Genomic DNA, 14,299 nt, shown 5'->3' with positions numbered 1-14,299 from the left:
AGGGGTACGAAGTACCATGTCTCACCAAATTTGGAATCATCATACATCATACCTGGTGAGCAAACCTTCTCAAGGTTAGTGCATCTGCGTGTTCCAGATAGCAAGAACCCTCTCTGTGCTTCCAGGAGATCAGATTCTCTCCAGAGACCTTGGCATTAGTGTAAACAATAAGTTTATTATTTTATTTTTAGGTTGCATAACCTTTGTATCAAATGTCTAGCAAATAACCTTTGAATTAGATGTTTAATTAGAAATAAGGTTTTCACCATATTAATTTCACCATATTCTCTTTTCATAAGATAATAACAGTCATACTTTGCCATTGCTACATCCAGTTCAGCCACTTGCATATTTCCATTTTAGGCACGTAATTGTACCTATCGATTGAACTTATTCATTTGTTTATCTTTTAGCCTAGTAGTACCAGACAGTAATTATTCATTTGTGTGTGTGTGTGTGTGTGTATCTTTTAAAATTATTTAAACGGTCTTCCTTGTGTTAATCATACAGAAGCACTCTAAAGGGTTTGGCTGAATCGCACAAATCCCTCAGATTATCCAGATGACCTACTTCCTCCAATTAGCATATTTCTAATGTATTGAATGGTCCATTTGGATTATTCTCATACTGTCAAAATGAAATTCTTTAGCTGGTACCTGAAGGATAGAGGGAGAGGCCATCTGAAATTCATATCCACACCTTAAATGACATGTGATCAAAATTAAACACATACTTAAAGTGGGGGGCCTGGGTAGCTAAGCGAGTATTGATGCTGACTACCACGCATGGAGTCGCGAGTTCGAGTCCAGGGTGTGCTAAGTGACTCCAGTCAGGTCTCCAAAGAAACCAAATTGACCCGGTTGCTAGAGAGGGTAGAGTCACATGAGATAACCTCCTCTTTAGCAGTTCTTGCCCTCAATGGGGTGCGTGCTAAGTTGTGCGTGGATCACGGAGAATAGCGTGAGCCTCCACATGCTGTGAGTCTCCGTGGTGTCCTGCCATGTGATCAAATGTACTGATTGAATGTCTCAGAAGTGGAGGCATTTGAGACTTGTCCTCTGCCACCCGGATTGATGTGAGTAACCACACCACCACGAGTAGTGGGAATTGGGCATTCTATATTGGTATATATAACCTGGTTTAAACTGGATGAATATATTAGTTTAAATTAATCTACTGCCGCAGGTTATTGTTATAAACATGAGCCTCGTCTGAAGAGTCGAGGAGGAGCTGTTGCTACAATTTACAGTGAAGTTTTTGGTGTTACTCAGAGGACAGGATATAAATGTCTTTTGAACTAATAATGCTTAATGTGACACCGTTAGATATAAATAAAAAATATCTGTCGTCTTTTGTCCTTGCTACAATGTATAGATCACCCGGGCCTTATTCTGATTTGCAAATTTTTTATCAGATCTTGTATTTACTGTAGATAGAGCTTTAATTGTTGGTGACTTCAACATTCACATAGATAATGAAAATGATACATTGGGATTAGCATTTATCGATATTCTCAACTCTCTTGGAGTCAGACAAAATATAACAGGACCAACTCATTGCCATAATCATATGCTAGATTTAATTCTGTCATATGAAGCTGATGTTGATAATATAGAAATTCTGCAGCAGAGCGATGACATCTCAGATCATTACCTCGTCTCTTTTATGCTGCAATCAGCTAATGTTACTCAATCTACACCACGCTATCGTTCAGGTAGAACTATTTTTTCGACCACTAAAGATAGCTTCACTAATAATCTTCCAGATCTATCTCATACACTCAAAAAAACCCAAAGCCCAGAAGAACTTGATGAAATAAAAAATATAAATACTGTCTTCTCTAGCACTCTTGATATTGTCGCCCCACTTCGATTAAAGAAAATTAAAGAAATAAGCCCTGTACCATGGTACAATGATCACACTCATGCTCTCAAGAGAGCAGTTCGGAAAATGGAGCGCATGTGGAAAAATACAAAATTAGAAGTATTTCGTGGTGCATGGAAGGATAGTGTCTGTAGCTACAGACAGGCACTAAAAGCTGCCAGGTCAGCATATTTTAGTAAACTCTTAGAAAATAACCACAACAATCCTAGGCGTTTATTCAGTACTGTGGCTGGAATTGGTTAGGAATAAAGCCTCAACAGAACCAGATATTACGTCGCAGCACAAGAGTAATGACTTCATGAATTTCTTTACAGATAAAATTGAAATAATCAGAAATAAAATTGGAATTATGCAATCATCTGTCATAGCACCTCAGAAAAACTCACGTGCAACTTCAAGCCTTCTCTGTCATATGTCATTAAGAGCTAACAAAACTTATCGAAACATCAAAAGCCACAACATATTTGATAGATCCTATACCAACTAAGCTCTTAAAAGAGGTATCTCCTGTAATTTCAGAACCTCTTCTTAATATTATTAATTCCTCGCTATGCTTAGGACATGTCCCAAGAAACTTTCAAATGGCAGTTATCAAACCGCTTATTAAGAAGCCAAAACTTGAGACGTCTGAATCCATATTGGAGGGATTATACCTTTTTTTATCCGTTTGTAAGCCCGTTTATCGGTCCAATGACGGTCTCCAATAATACGGGTGAAGGTCTCTGCGCGTTACAGTCTTTCTTGTACGCAACACAACAATATTAAATGAAATACATTTTCTCTTATGTATTATCTCGTTATTTCATCTGACTCCATAAATGAAAAAGGTTTTTAATGATATCTGAGTATCATTAAAAGTGAGCGAATGTTTGATTATTCCTTTAACTCTTTAATTGTACTTTACCCGTTTCGATTAAGAAACTATGTCGCTTTGAGGTCCTCGCGTGTTTTCTCTACACCGCGGGTCTCACGATCACAAGCGGCCAGTATTGGATCATCAAACAGAGGTAATTGCTATATACCTGAGATCAGTCACGTTCACGTATACACAATCAAAGATACTTCAGTATAGCCCCATGGAATTGCATACACTTGAATGTAACTTAACGTTTTCTTCAGTAGAGGTCACGGCCACTATTACAGATGTAAGTTGACCAACATAACTTCTCTTATAATAGCTTTGGATTGGCCATGCGTGGTTTCCCACGTACACTTATCTGGAGAAACATCAAATTAAAACAGAGGTAAGACACCCAGATTTAGATTGGTCAAGCAGCGTTTGCTGTTCTAAACGGAAATTCCCTTTTTGTCTTTGCAAACCAAGTACACTTGAATCGATGCCAAATATTAGTCGTCACTAATCTGACGCAGACTTGCGGTAACATACTGAATCGTTTAATCTGTTTGGGAAACACAATGTCAGAGTCAGTCAGAATAAAATCAAATGTTGACAATTTATTGACCAGGTAACATAATCAATTCATCAATTCCAATTAGACATTGATAAGTCAAAGTTAGACATTTTATCAAAACATAAGAAATACGAATTGCAATCACCTGAAATAAACTACAAACAGTAAACTGTTTGGGATCGTCCTGATTACAGAGAGCCCTGAGCAATGTGTGGCCTCTCCTTAAATACCCAGATAATTCAACATGCTTACCAAATGGTGGTGTCTGTCATTATAATTAGATTTTGGTCCCCTGTTGAGGGGTTCCTGTAGATTAACATACAGGAGGTATGGAGGATCTGGGGAGGGCACACCTTTAAGGGGCACACCACATTTCACATATTTTATAACTTCTTTTAGCTTTTCATTATGGCTGGGAGGATGAGACCAGTTTACCAGGCGCACTGAGAGACTTTAAATGATACCAAACATGTTATAGTTACTTTTTGTACACACTTCACATTGCATAGGTTTTTAGTGAGCTTTAAGTGAGGAGGAGGAGTAAGATGAAGATACTTTAGAAGGGAGGTGTTAGCTGCACAGTATGTTGCATCTCGGATGTTGCTGTTACATCTGCGAGAGAGAGAGTTCAGATGTTAATTCTCATGAGAGCCTTTTGTTTTCTCGAGGAGTAGCCCAGACTCACTGGCACCCGCCTTACACGTTCATAAGATTTACTCTAGAATTTATTTATATAGATTTTGGAAGTGTCTGGGTTTGGGAATATGTTTATTGAATGGATTAAGTTAATTTATAGACACCTGGTAGCGGTGGAACAAACAAATTGATTAATTTCAGAATATTTTTACTCTGGATAGGGGCACCTGGCAGGGTTGCCCTCTTTCCCCATTATTGTTCTGTCTTACCCTGGAACCATTAGTGGCTGTGATACGTAAGGAGGATGGCGGGGTGATGGCGCACAAGCTTTTCTTTATGCAATTTTTTTTTTTTATTATTCGTCTCCGACCCTACTAGATCTATGCCTTGTGTCCACAGAATTATTAATTCTAAAAAGTTCCAGGATGCAGTGTTAATTGGTCTAAATCTGAAGCTTTGGCTTTGACAGCATACTGCCCTGTAATGACTTTTCAGCCAGGTGCCTTTCAGTGGCACAAAGTGAGTTAATTTTGACACTTTAATAAAAAGATTTCCAAGCGATTTGGGCAGCTGGGCTTCATTACATGTATCTATGATTGAGAAGGTTAATGTTATTAAAATGAATTGTATTCCAAAATTTAACTATCGGCTACAGTCTCTCCCTATGCTATTATTTCAAGCAATTTGATAGCATCGCGAAGTCCTTCATTTGGAATGGTCAACGTCACAGATTTCATTTCAGTAAGATGCATAGGCTGAATGACACAGATTGGCTAGGCCTACCCAAGATTTTGTTTTATTATTATGCATTTGGTCTCAGACATTTGCCTCATTGGTCACTTCTACCTGAGAAAAACCCTCCCTGGTTTTGTATCGAACAGGAAGTTCTCACCCCTTTTTCGCCAATGCAAAGCTTTTCTATCAAACTAATCGGAGATGTTAAGTTACACCCCTTTAACTTTTCAGGATACAGGGTGAATTGGTCTAAACCGGAAGCTCTTGCTCTGACAGCATATTGCCCTACCACAGCTTTCCAACCTGGCGCCTTTCAATGGCCCAAGTAAGGCATTAGGTATTTAGGCATTGTGTTTCCAGCACATTTGAGAGACTTAGTTAATTTTGACCCATTAATGAAAAGGTACTCGTGTGATGTTGATAAGCAGTCCTCTTTCTTATTTAAAAAAATTTGATGGAATATCGGTTGCATTAATTACATAGGCCAATTGACAAAGGAGGTTTAGGCCTCCCAAAAAATTTGGTGACATTTTTGAAAATGGAGCTTTGAGATCATTTTAAAATATAATAGCTATTTGGGGTTTCTAATTCTCAATTTTCCTGGTATTTACAATTGCACCATTTACTTTGTATTACTGTTGGAGGTAGTACAATACCCCCTAAGGCTGCAGACACTCTTTGTATGGTGCTCACAGATTTTGGAAAGCGTCATCATTCCTCGTTGATTCAGAGTCTATGTGACGGGGCCTTAACAGCTCTTAAGAGTTTATGGGAAAGAGATTTGAACTTGGTATTGGAGGATGGGGAGTGGGAAAGAATAATATATTTTTTTAATTGTCTAGGGATGAAAGGGTACACTTTATTCTGTTTAAGATTTTGCATAATTTCTACTTGACTCCCTATAGATTGTTTAGGCTTGATTTAAAAGACACATGGAGACATAGTCCATGCTCTGTGGTTCTGGTGTAATGATTGGGAAACAGATAATTCTTAGATGGAAGCCAAAAGGTGCTCCCTCAATTCAAGAATGGTTCACCAACATTTGTTCACTGGCATTTGAAAAGATGTCATTTAAATAGCTTGGCAGATTAGATGTGTATTGTAAGAAATTGGACAAATACTCGACATTTCTGGGAGGCTCACAGTGATTATTATGGTCGAAATTGTACCCTTTGTGGAATTTTTTCATTTAAACTTTTCTCTCTTTAATTGTTTTTTTGTTTGTTTGTTCATATGAGTCTAACTCAGGCTTTGACCACAGGTATATCTATTGGGAGTCAAAGTGGGGTTGGGGATTAGGAGGGGGAAAGGGAAATAATAGGGGTTAAAAGGGGATAATAGTTGATTCTGTACATATAGTTTATGCTTTATTGTTTTTCATGTATAGGTATAACAATCCCTAGGGAGGTGTTTCAGGCACGTCCAGCTGGGAGGAGGCCTCGGGGAAGACCCAGGACTAGGTGGAGAGATTACATCTCCACACTGGCCTGGGAACGCCTCGGGGTCCCCCAGTCAGAGTTGGTTAATGTGGCTCGGGATAGGAAAGTTTGGGGCCCCCTGCTGGAGCTGCTGCCCCCGCGACCCGACTTCAGATAAGCGGTTGAAGATGGATGGATGGAGGTATAACAATCAATAAAAAGTGTTAATCACAAAAAGAAAACGTGGAAACTATTTGTGCAATAATGCTGTAATAAATACAGCTTCATTATATTGATAGCTTGATTGATCATTCTCTTTTAATTGATAATACAATTAATTTTAATGGTGATCTCTACTCCACTGGTTCAAAATATTGCTTTTAAAATTACCAACAACTTATGGCTTACAAAAAGAAGAGTTTGTCTTGGACAGCGAGTGGAGCGAAAAGTCACAAAAATTAGTTATGAAATGAATTAATCGGACGGAAGCGCTTGTCACTTGGTTTAATGAATAATAATTAGACAACGTGTTTTCATAGGATAAGGCCACACAGTCTCATGAATAATTCTAGGACACTGATGCTGCAACGATGCACTGTAGTACAACGCAATGTCACATTGTGTCAGTAACTATGTCGATTTTAATTCCTGAAGCCAAAAATGGTGCAAAAAAATCACTAATTTAAACACTTTCCTCTTATAATTAAAATGAATGGCTGCTTACATTGTCTTCTATCATGTGTAACCCACTCATATCTGGTAAAATCTCTACAGCTCTATTAAGAGTGATGGTCCTGTTATAGCTGTCAGGCTACTGATATTAATGAAACAACCCCTAAAGAATAATGAGCAGAGATTTGACTTTATTATGAATAAATTAATTGAACAAAGGTGTTTGCAGTTAGAAACACAAGAGAAGAAAATCACATTAGTAGCTACATAACAGCTTTTAAAAGAGCTCTATTCAAAGTGGACTACTATCTCAATCTGACACCAACAAATCATAAATAAAAACAACAATAAAAACAAAAATAACTTGCTCATCTTTGCATGGTCTTTCTGCTGAACATCTGTCTCTCTTGAACTTTATAGTGTAATTAACATGTTTGCTTCTGTGCGTAAAAAGAGCCTGAGGTTCATCTTAAAAATAAATCACTCATGCTATCTGCTCACACATTCTTTAACTTTTGAAACAACACTTCAATTTCTGTTGACTTCAATGATTTGCACATCTTTACATTTCAAACATCATTGCTTAAGGTGAATATTTTATGTTTGGCATCGATAGAGGTTAATTGGAGGTTGGATGTGTGTGCTTCTCCATTGGAATGGCCGCAGCAAAGGGGCAGAGCAATCTCTGTTGGAGGGACACCGCTAAGGTGCACTTCAGAAAAGGGGCAGGGGCTTGATCCAGAGTGATATATTTGATTTTTACTTAAGACATGTAAAAGGCTACTCTCCAGTGTGAATTCTCATGTGAAACTCAAGCTGTTCTCTCTACTTGTAATTATTTCCACACTGATGGCATGAAAAGGCTTCTCTCAAGAGTAAAGACTTAAGTGGCTCTGAAGGTGTATTTTTTGTGAGAAACTCTTTCCACATTGGCATGTGAAAGAATTCTCTCCAAAATGAAGTTTTAAGTGAGTCTTAAGGTTTCCTTTTTGTGTGAAACTCTTTCCACACTCGGGGCATGTAAAATGTTTCTCTCAAGAGTAAAGACTTAAGTGGCTCTGAAGGTGTATTTTTTGTGAAAATCTCTTTCCACAGTGAGTGCATGTGAAAGGCTTCTCTCCAGTATGAATTCTCAGGTGCTTTTCAAGATCTCCCTTTTGTGTGAAACACTTTCCACACTCATGGCAGAGGAAAGGGTTCTCTCCAGTGTGGATTCTCATGTGAACCTCAAGCTGTCCTTTCTCAGTGTAATTCTTTCCACACTGACCACATATGAAAGGCTTCTCTCCAGAGTGAAGACTTAGATGTCTCTTAAGGTGTGTTTTTTGAGTGAAACTCTTTCCACACTGAGGGCACACGAAAGGCTTCTCTCCAGTGTGAACTCTCAGGTGTCTCTCAAGATCTCCTTTTTGTGTGAAACTCTTTTCACATTGACGACAGGTAAAAGGATTCTCTGCAGTGTGGATTCTCATGTGAGCATCAAGCTGTTTTCTCTCTGTGTAACTCTTTTCACACTGAGAGCATGTAAATGGCTTCTCTCCAGTGTGAAGTGTCATGTGACTCTTTAAGTTTCCTTTTTGTGTGAAACTCTTTCCACATTGGCATGTGAAAGACTTCTGTCCAAAATGAAGTTTTAAGTGAGTCTTAAGGTTTCCTTTTTGTGTGAAACTCTTTCCACACTCGGGGCATGTAAAAGGTTTCTCTCCGGTATGAGTTCTCAGGTGCTTCCCAAGATCTTGTTTTATTGCAAAACTCTTTCCACATTCAGGGCAGGTGAAAGGCTTCTCTCCAGTGTGAAGTTTCATGTGATTCTTCAGGTTTCCTTTAAGTGAGAAACTCTTTCCACACTGGCATATGAAAGGCTTCTTTCCAGAGTGAAGCTTCAAGTGAGTTTTAAGGTTTCCTTGTTGTGTGAAACTCTTTCCACACTGAGGGCATGTGAAGTTTTTTCTGGCTCTTGTTTTTCGAGTTCTTCTTTTCGGTGAGCAACTTGAAGATTTTTCACCAATTATTAAATGATCAGATTTATCATTCTGATGTTTCTCCTCCTCGTCATTCAGTTCTTGACTTTCCACTTTCTCTTCGATCAAGTCTAAAATGAACAGTAAATTGAGACAAATGTGAAACAAGAAATACAACAGAACCTCAAAGCAATTCATTTAATCAATTTAATATTAGGCAAAGGGTATTTTGTATTTTATATCTGACATGCTGAAGATTTGTTCTGCCATTCTCTTGTAAATATATTAAAATGTGGTAGATTCCAATTTTGTTTGGTCAAAATTAGAATAATGTTTTTTAGAAAACTGTCATTTTACAGCTTCTGTGATTATCTAACTAAAGCTTCCAGATCTAAACACTGTTTCAAACTGTGTTACCTTAAAAGGGTCATGACATGAGGAATCAAATTTTCCTAGATATTTTAACATATATGGTGTTATTCTAATGTTGTGCCTGTGTTTGTTTGATTTGTAAGGTGATGTATAGACTATATCAAGAATGTAACCAAAACAAAGGAATTAGAACAGTCCAAACATATTTCCAGATCCTTTCAATAAAGTCTCTTTTTCAAGGTAAGTCAGTCCACACGGCGGCCATCTTTGGAATGCTCTTGGGCAGTTTTGGCTGCTTTTTTCCCCTATGTAAACAAGCATCATGAAAGTGCAACTCCTATCTACTTGAATGGGGAAAGACCAAAATCTACAAAACAGTTGGTTGAGATTATGATAAAAGAACATATTTCAAATAAGTTATGGGATAAAAAAAGTCCCCCCTACATTTTTTTTACGTACGAGTTGGTGTCACCTAACGTTTCTGCAATCCACTCTTGAGTAGATGGCTTCACAACATGGTACCTGTTACTTTTCTCAGCGCTGGCCAGGAAGTGCCAATCACAGTTAGTTTTATAAATACTGCTGAGGTGGTTTCCATTCACAGGAATGAATCCTTGCAATTAGCAATTCGTTTTTATTATAAAATATTATCCGGGACTATGGTGCCCTGTTAAAAGGGATACATCTTTTAAATTTTCCCCATTTCAATATACATTTTTACCATAGCTCGTATATAAGAGTGTGTCGTTTAAGATGTCACCAAAGCCAGCAAAACAAGCCGGAAAAAAAATTACAGAAGTTACGTCTGACTCGGAAGGCCATGAGGAAATGTCACTCGCTCATGTCAATGGTGCTCTTGGTGGAGAGAGCTTGTCGCCGAAAAAACTAGTGGTTTCCACGCTGACACTTAAGCAATAAACTTACTGAAAATTGGCACGGCCTCAGTTTGAAACCATCCTTTCAGCTGTACAAGATGTAAAAATGTTGCAGAATGCTTTGGAATATTGACTCAGACAGAGGAACATTTTTCCCAAACGAAGATGCTGCTAGCTCACTACAATAAACAACCAGCGCTCTTGAAAATAACAGTACTCACGTGGAAAATCGAGGACTTGGTGAATCTTAGCCAATTCCAACCTGAGACTCACAGATTTACTAGAAAAATCAGAGGGCAGTTACACATGTGCATTCTTAAAATTTTGGAAACCTGAGGCACTGGGGATATGGAGCCACAACTCGACTTTGCTCGCTTTTTTGGGGTTTTCCACTGTGGATAGTACCAGGTACCTGATACTTTTTTTAGTACCACCTCGGTCGAGGTTCCAAGCGAGCCAAGCCGATACTAAATGTGACGTCAAAATCCTGCAGATCACTGATTGGTCAGGGAAAATCGTCACTACCAGAGTCACTGGATTTCTGACATGCGACATCAACCCGCTAGTTTAAAGTTAGCAACAGCGATAAAAGTATCATTTGTTCATGCAACTTTCGAATTGTGAAAAAAGAAATGTGGTTTTGCTGTGCGCAAAACCACGCTGCGGTCAATAAACGAGGTGCAGACGGTCCACTCGTTAGTGATCAGAATCAGAAAAAGCTTTATTGCCAAGTACGTTTTTTACGCATACAAGGAATTTGTTGTGGTGTTATAGGTGCATTCACACAGTCTCTAAATATATGAACAAGAATAAAAATAAAGCAATATAAATATAAATATGTCCACGCAGTATCAATTAAAAGTATAAAATAAAAGAGAGTAGAGTAGTGCAGTGAAATGTAGAGCCAGAGGTGGAGTGTGGAGAGTGTCAGGGTGGGTACCGGGCATTGTTGATAAGACAAGTGGCGGATGGGAAGAAACTGTTCCTGTGGCGTAAGGTTTTTGTCCTGATGGACCTCAGCCTTCTGCCAGAGGGGAGTGATTCAAAGATTGTGGCCAGGGTGGGATAGATCAGCCACAATCTTTCCAGCAGGCTTCAGGGTCCTGGAGTCGTACAGGTCCTGGAGCGGCGGCAGATTGCAGCCAATCACCTTCCCTGCAGGTTGAATTTCTTCAGCTGCCGCAGGAAGTACATCCTCTGTTGTGCTTTCTTGATGAGGGCGCTGATGTTCAGCTCCCACTTGAGGTCCTGGGAGATGATAGTTCCCAGGAAGCAGAAAGACTCCACAGTGTCAATTGTGGAGTCGCAGAGGGTGATGGTGGCAGGTGCAAGTGAGGCTGAGTTCTTCCTGAAGTCCACAACCATCTTCACTGTCTTTAGAGCGTTGAGCTCTAGGTTGTTTTGGTTGCACCAAGTGATGAGCGAAATGATAAATTCTCTCAGGAAGTGTCTCAGCTGTTGGCCGCACACGGCTACCACCGGACCTACCAACAGTGTAGGGAAAAGTAAAAAAAACAGCTAGCGGTCGTATTATTGATTTGGTCAGTTAGTGTTGTGTTTAAGATGATGTCACGGCAGTAGAGGTGGCGCAACTATGACGATCAGCTTATAATCCAACCCACGCTGATGAGGCACTAAACTGTAATGGAAACGCAAGCTCAGAAACGTAAAGCGAGTAGAGTTAAGGCGAGTCGAATCATAAGTTGCAGTGGAAACGTGCCATTTGTAAGCGGCTGGCCATAGAGAGGGCATACAGGATCTGAAGGGTGGAATCAGACAAGATTATGAACTTGATAGTAATGATCATCAAGTTTTTGAACTTCAGAGATAAGGAGCGCATTATAAATGCAGCCAGAGCCAAGAAAAAAAGAGGAGTTCCAAAACCACCAGATCATGTACTTTCCAGAACTTTCTGCTGAGTTTAACAAACAATGGAGACAATTTGACAAAATCAAGAGGAAGCTGCGAGCTAAATGAATACCGTAAATGTTTCCAGCTCTTCTCCGGGTGACTGTCAACAGCCAAACTCACGTCTTTCAAAGCCTATTGGTAGCTGACGACATTCTAATTAACATGTAAGCGGGTGACGAGATTTTAGTCTCTTGTTCAAACTTAAAACTATTTTGATAACAGACGATTAATCAATAAATCCTAAATAAAGGGGGGTAAATTACTAAGCAGGGCTCTGGTATGAAGTGAAATCATTGAATTATTCCCTTTATTGGTTTAATATAAATGGACCCTTTAAGCCAGTGGAAGTTGTTTTAGGAGGAGGAGGAATCAGTTTTGCTGGTAGTTCTCCGCAATTCACAGTTGTGGAGCTTGAGTGTTTTTTAAAGTTTGAATTGATTGGTGCCTAGAATTAGGCTGTTATTTGTTTTCCAAAAGGTACAGGTGTTTTTATGTTTCAAATTATAGAGTTTATTGAAATGTAACAGTTAGTACAAAGATAGGGCAGTGGAATTTATGTCTTGGAACTGTCTGGAATGCATAGTATTACTCATATCAAACAGTTGATGACTAGGCATAAACAGCTTTAGTCTAAAATAGTATTCCTCCAAGAATCTAATTGAATGCCCAATGACATCTGTAAAATATACAAAAGGTGGCGTTGTCAGGTATTTTCAGCATCATTTAGTTCCCATGCAAGAGGGGTTATTACCATGATTTCAAATGGCTAAAATAATAAAAGACCATCTATTTAGATATTTATTTGTTTAAAGGAGTTTATTAACAAAAAATTTTAATCTTGTCAATATAGCCTTAATGATGGAACCAAAATTATTTTATAGATGACTTCAACCTTGTAGAAGTATGCTTCTGCAGAACACATTAATCTTACTCAAGAATTGACTACTTCCTTGATTCAGCAAGCCTTATGTCAAATGATGACTGCTTTTATGACGCTATAGTTATGTCAGATCATGCTCCCATATTATTCACTTACTCTGACCCTAGATTTTTAGGTAACCCTCCAAAATGGAGATGTCATTTAAATTAGCTCCTAAATGAAAAATGTGATACTTTACACAACAGATAGAAATGTATATTGATATTAACACAACACAAACCTCAGCTAGTATCCAATGAGAAGCAAAAAGAAATGAATACACTTCTAAAACGAAACTCTTTGAAAAGAATTTATCACAAAAAAATGACTTGGCCATTTATCAAGAACGGTTGAATCTCAGAGCTTAATACAACGAGAGGTCTTCCAACAAAGCAGCAGCTAGACTAATGATGTTAAAGCAGAATTACTATGATCAAGGTGAAAAAGCTGGAAAATTGTTAGCTTTGAGAAACAAACATAACAATCTGAAAGAACAATAAACTCTATTGAAGATAGTGGTGGCTACATAACAGTTGATCTGGTAAAGATAAATGATACCTTATCACAAGGAAGCATGCCCGATACGCAATACACATGTCATGACCCTTTTAATGCACCTCAACATAGATTTTGAAGAATCAAGAATGGACACCAACCTCTTTGGTCCTCAGAATCTTCATTTTTATTAAGCTGATGCTCTGGATCACTCAAGTCACCACTCTCCTCTTTTACAGAATTCATTTTGTATTAGTATTTCAGTCAAGAGTTATTCCGCCACCTTACTCCTCTTTCTTCACCTGTAGGATGATGGGAATATTTCCAGTGTTTATAAGTTCTTATAAATGTTCTTCTAATTTGCTTTTGTAAAATGTTTTTTTTACACTGAAATCAATCAATACATTACACAAATAATTACAGTGCCAAATGCACTGAATACCATAAGAAAATGTTGGGGTTAAATAAGACTCTCATATGCATTCCAGGGGTAGTGATGCAAATTATTTTATAAGTTAAAAAATATTAAACTAAATGTATAAATAAAAAACAAACACTTTACATGATAGAACACATCTTAATTGAGGAATACCTGGAATGGCTTTGGTAATTACTTATAGAGTACCTTTACAGTACTTAATGGTAATTACTTACAGACAAACGGCATCTCAGGAGATGCATGAAAGAAAATATTTGATGCACAATCAGCAGCCTTGTGATCTCCACGCTACTTCAGCTTCCTGTTGGAATTAAACAAAATGGCGGCACAACCGATCAATAAAATTATTTCAAAATAAGAGTCTGCAAGAGAGCGAATACGTGAGAATACTTTTGGGTCATTGACAAAAAATGATAAAAAAAAAATAAAAAATTTAAAAATCTATTTTAAATATTTCAAGTTCTTAGAACTATAATCTTTGTGTCTAATTTGAAAACAAAGCCTTTATAGCACAAACTTTTATGTGGTGTAACCATCAAGTAAAACGTATTACACAACTTTCCTTGCTCC

At 38.1% G+C, this 14,299-nt stretch overlaps 1 protein-coding gene across 1 annotated transcript; it reads right to left on the bottom strand.

Annotated features, from left to right (window-relative positions):
* Positions 1-6,940: 6,940 nt before the first annotated feature.
* On the bottom strand, positions 6,941-14,034 carry LOC127644577 (gastrula zinc finger protein XlCGF8.2DB-like). Its single transcript, XM_052127812.1, has 3 exons — positions 13,945-14,034; positions 13,452-13,592; positions 6,941-8,849 (listed from the first exon to the last, which is right to left on the bottom strand). The coding sequence occupies exons 2-3, from the start codon at positions 13,534-13,536 to the stop codon at positions 7,792-7,794; spliced, it is 1,143 nt and encodes a 380-aa protein (XP_051983772.1). The 5' UTR covers positions 13,537-13,592; positions 13,945-14,034; the 3' UTR covers positions 6,941-7,791.
* Positions 14,035-14,299: the final 265 nt, after the last annotated feature.

This window comes from Xyrauchen texanus, chromosome 6, assembly GCF_025860055.1.
Source record: "Xyrauchen texanus isolate HMW12.3.18 chromosome 6, RBS_HiC_50CHRs, whole genome shotgun sequence".
Taxonomy (NCBI): domain Eukaryota; kingdom Metazoa; phylum Chordata; class Actinopteri; order Cypriniformes; family Catostomidae; genus Xyrauchen; species Xyrauchen texanus.
This window is presented reverse-complemented; position numbering and strand designations above follow the sequence as displayed.

Bases quoted from the DNA above. Each gene is read 5' to 3' on its own strand.
- LOC127644577 (XM_052127812.1), bottom strand. From the start codon at position 13,536: ATGAATTCTGTAAAAGAGGAGAGTGGTGACTTGAGTGATCCAGAGCAT. The intron at 8,850-13,451 runs GTTGGTGTCCAT...TGTTCATTTTAG, and splicing joins AGATTCTGAGGACCAAAGAG to ACTTGATCGAAGAGAAAGTG.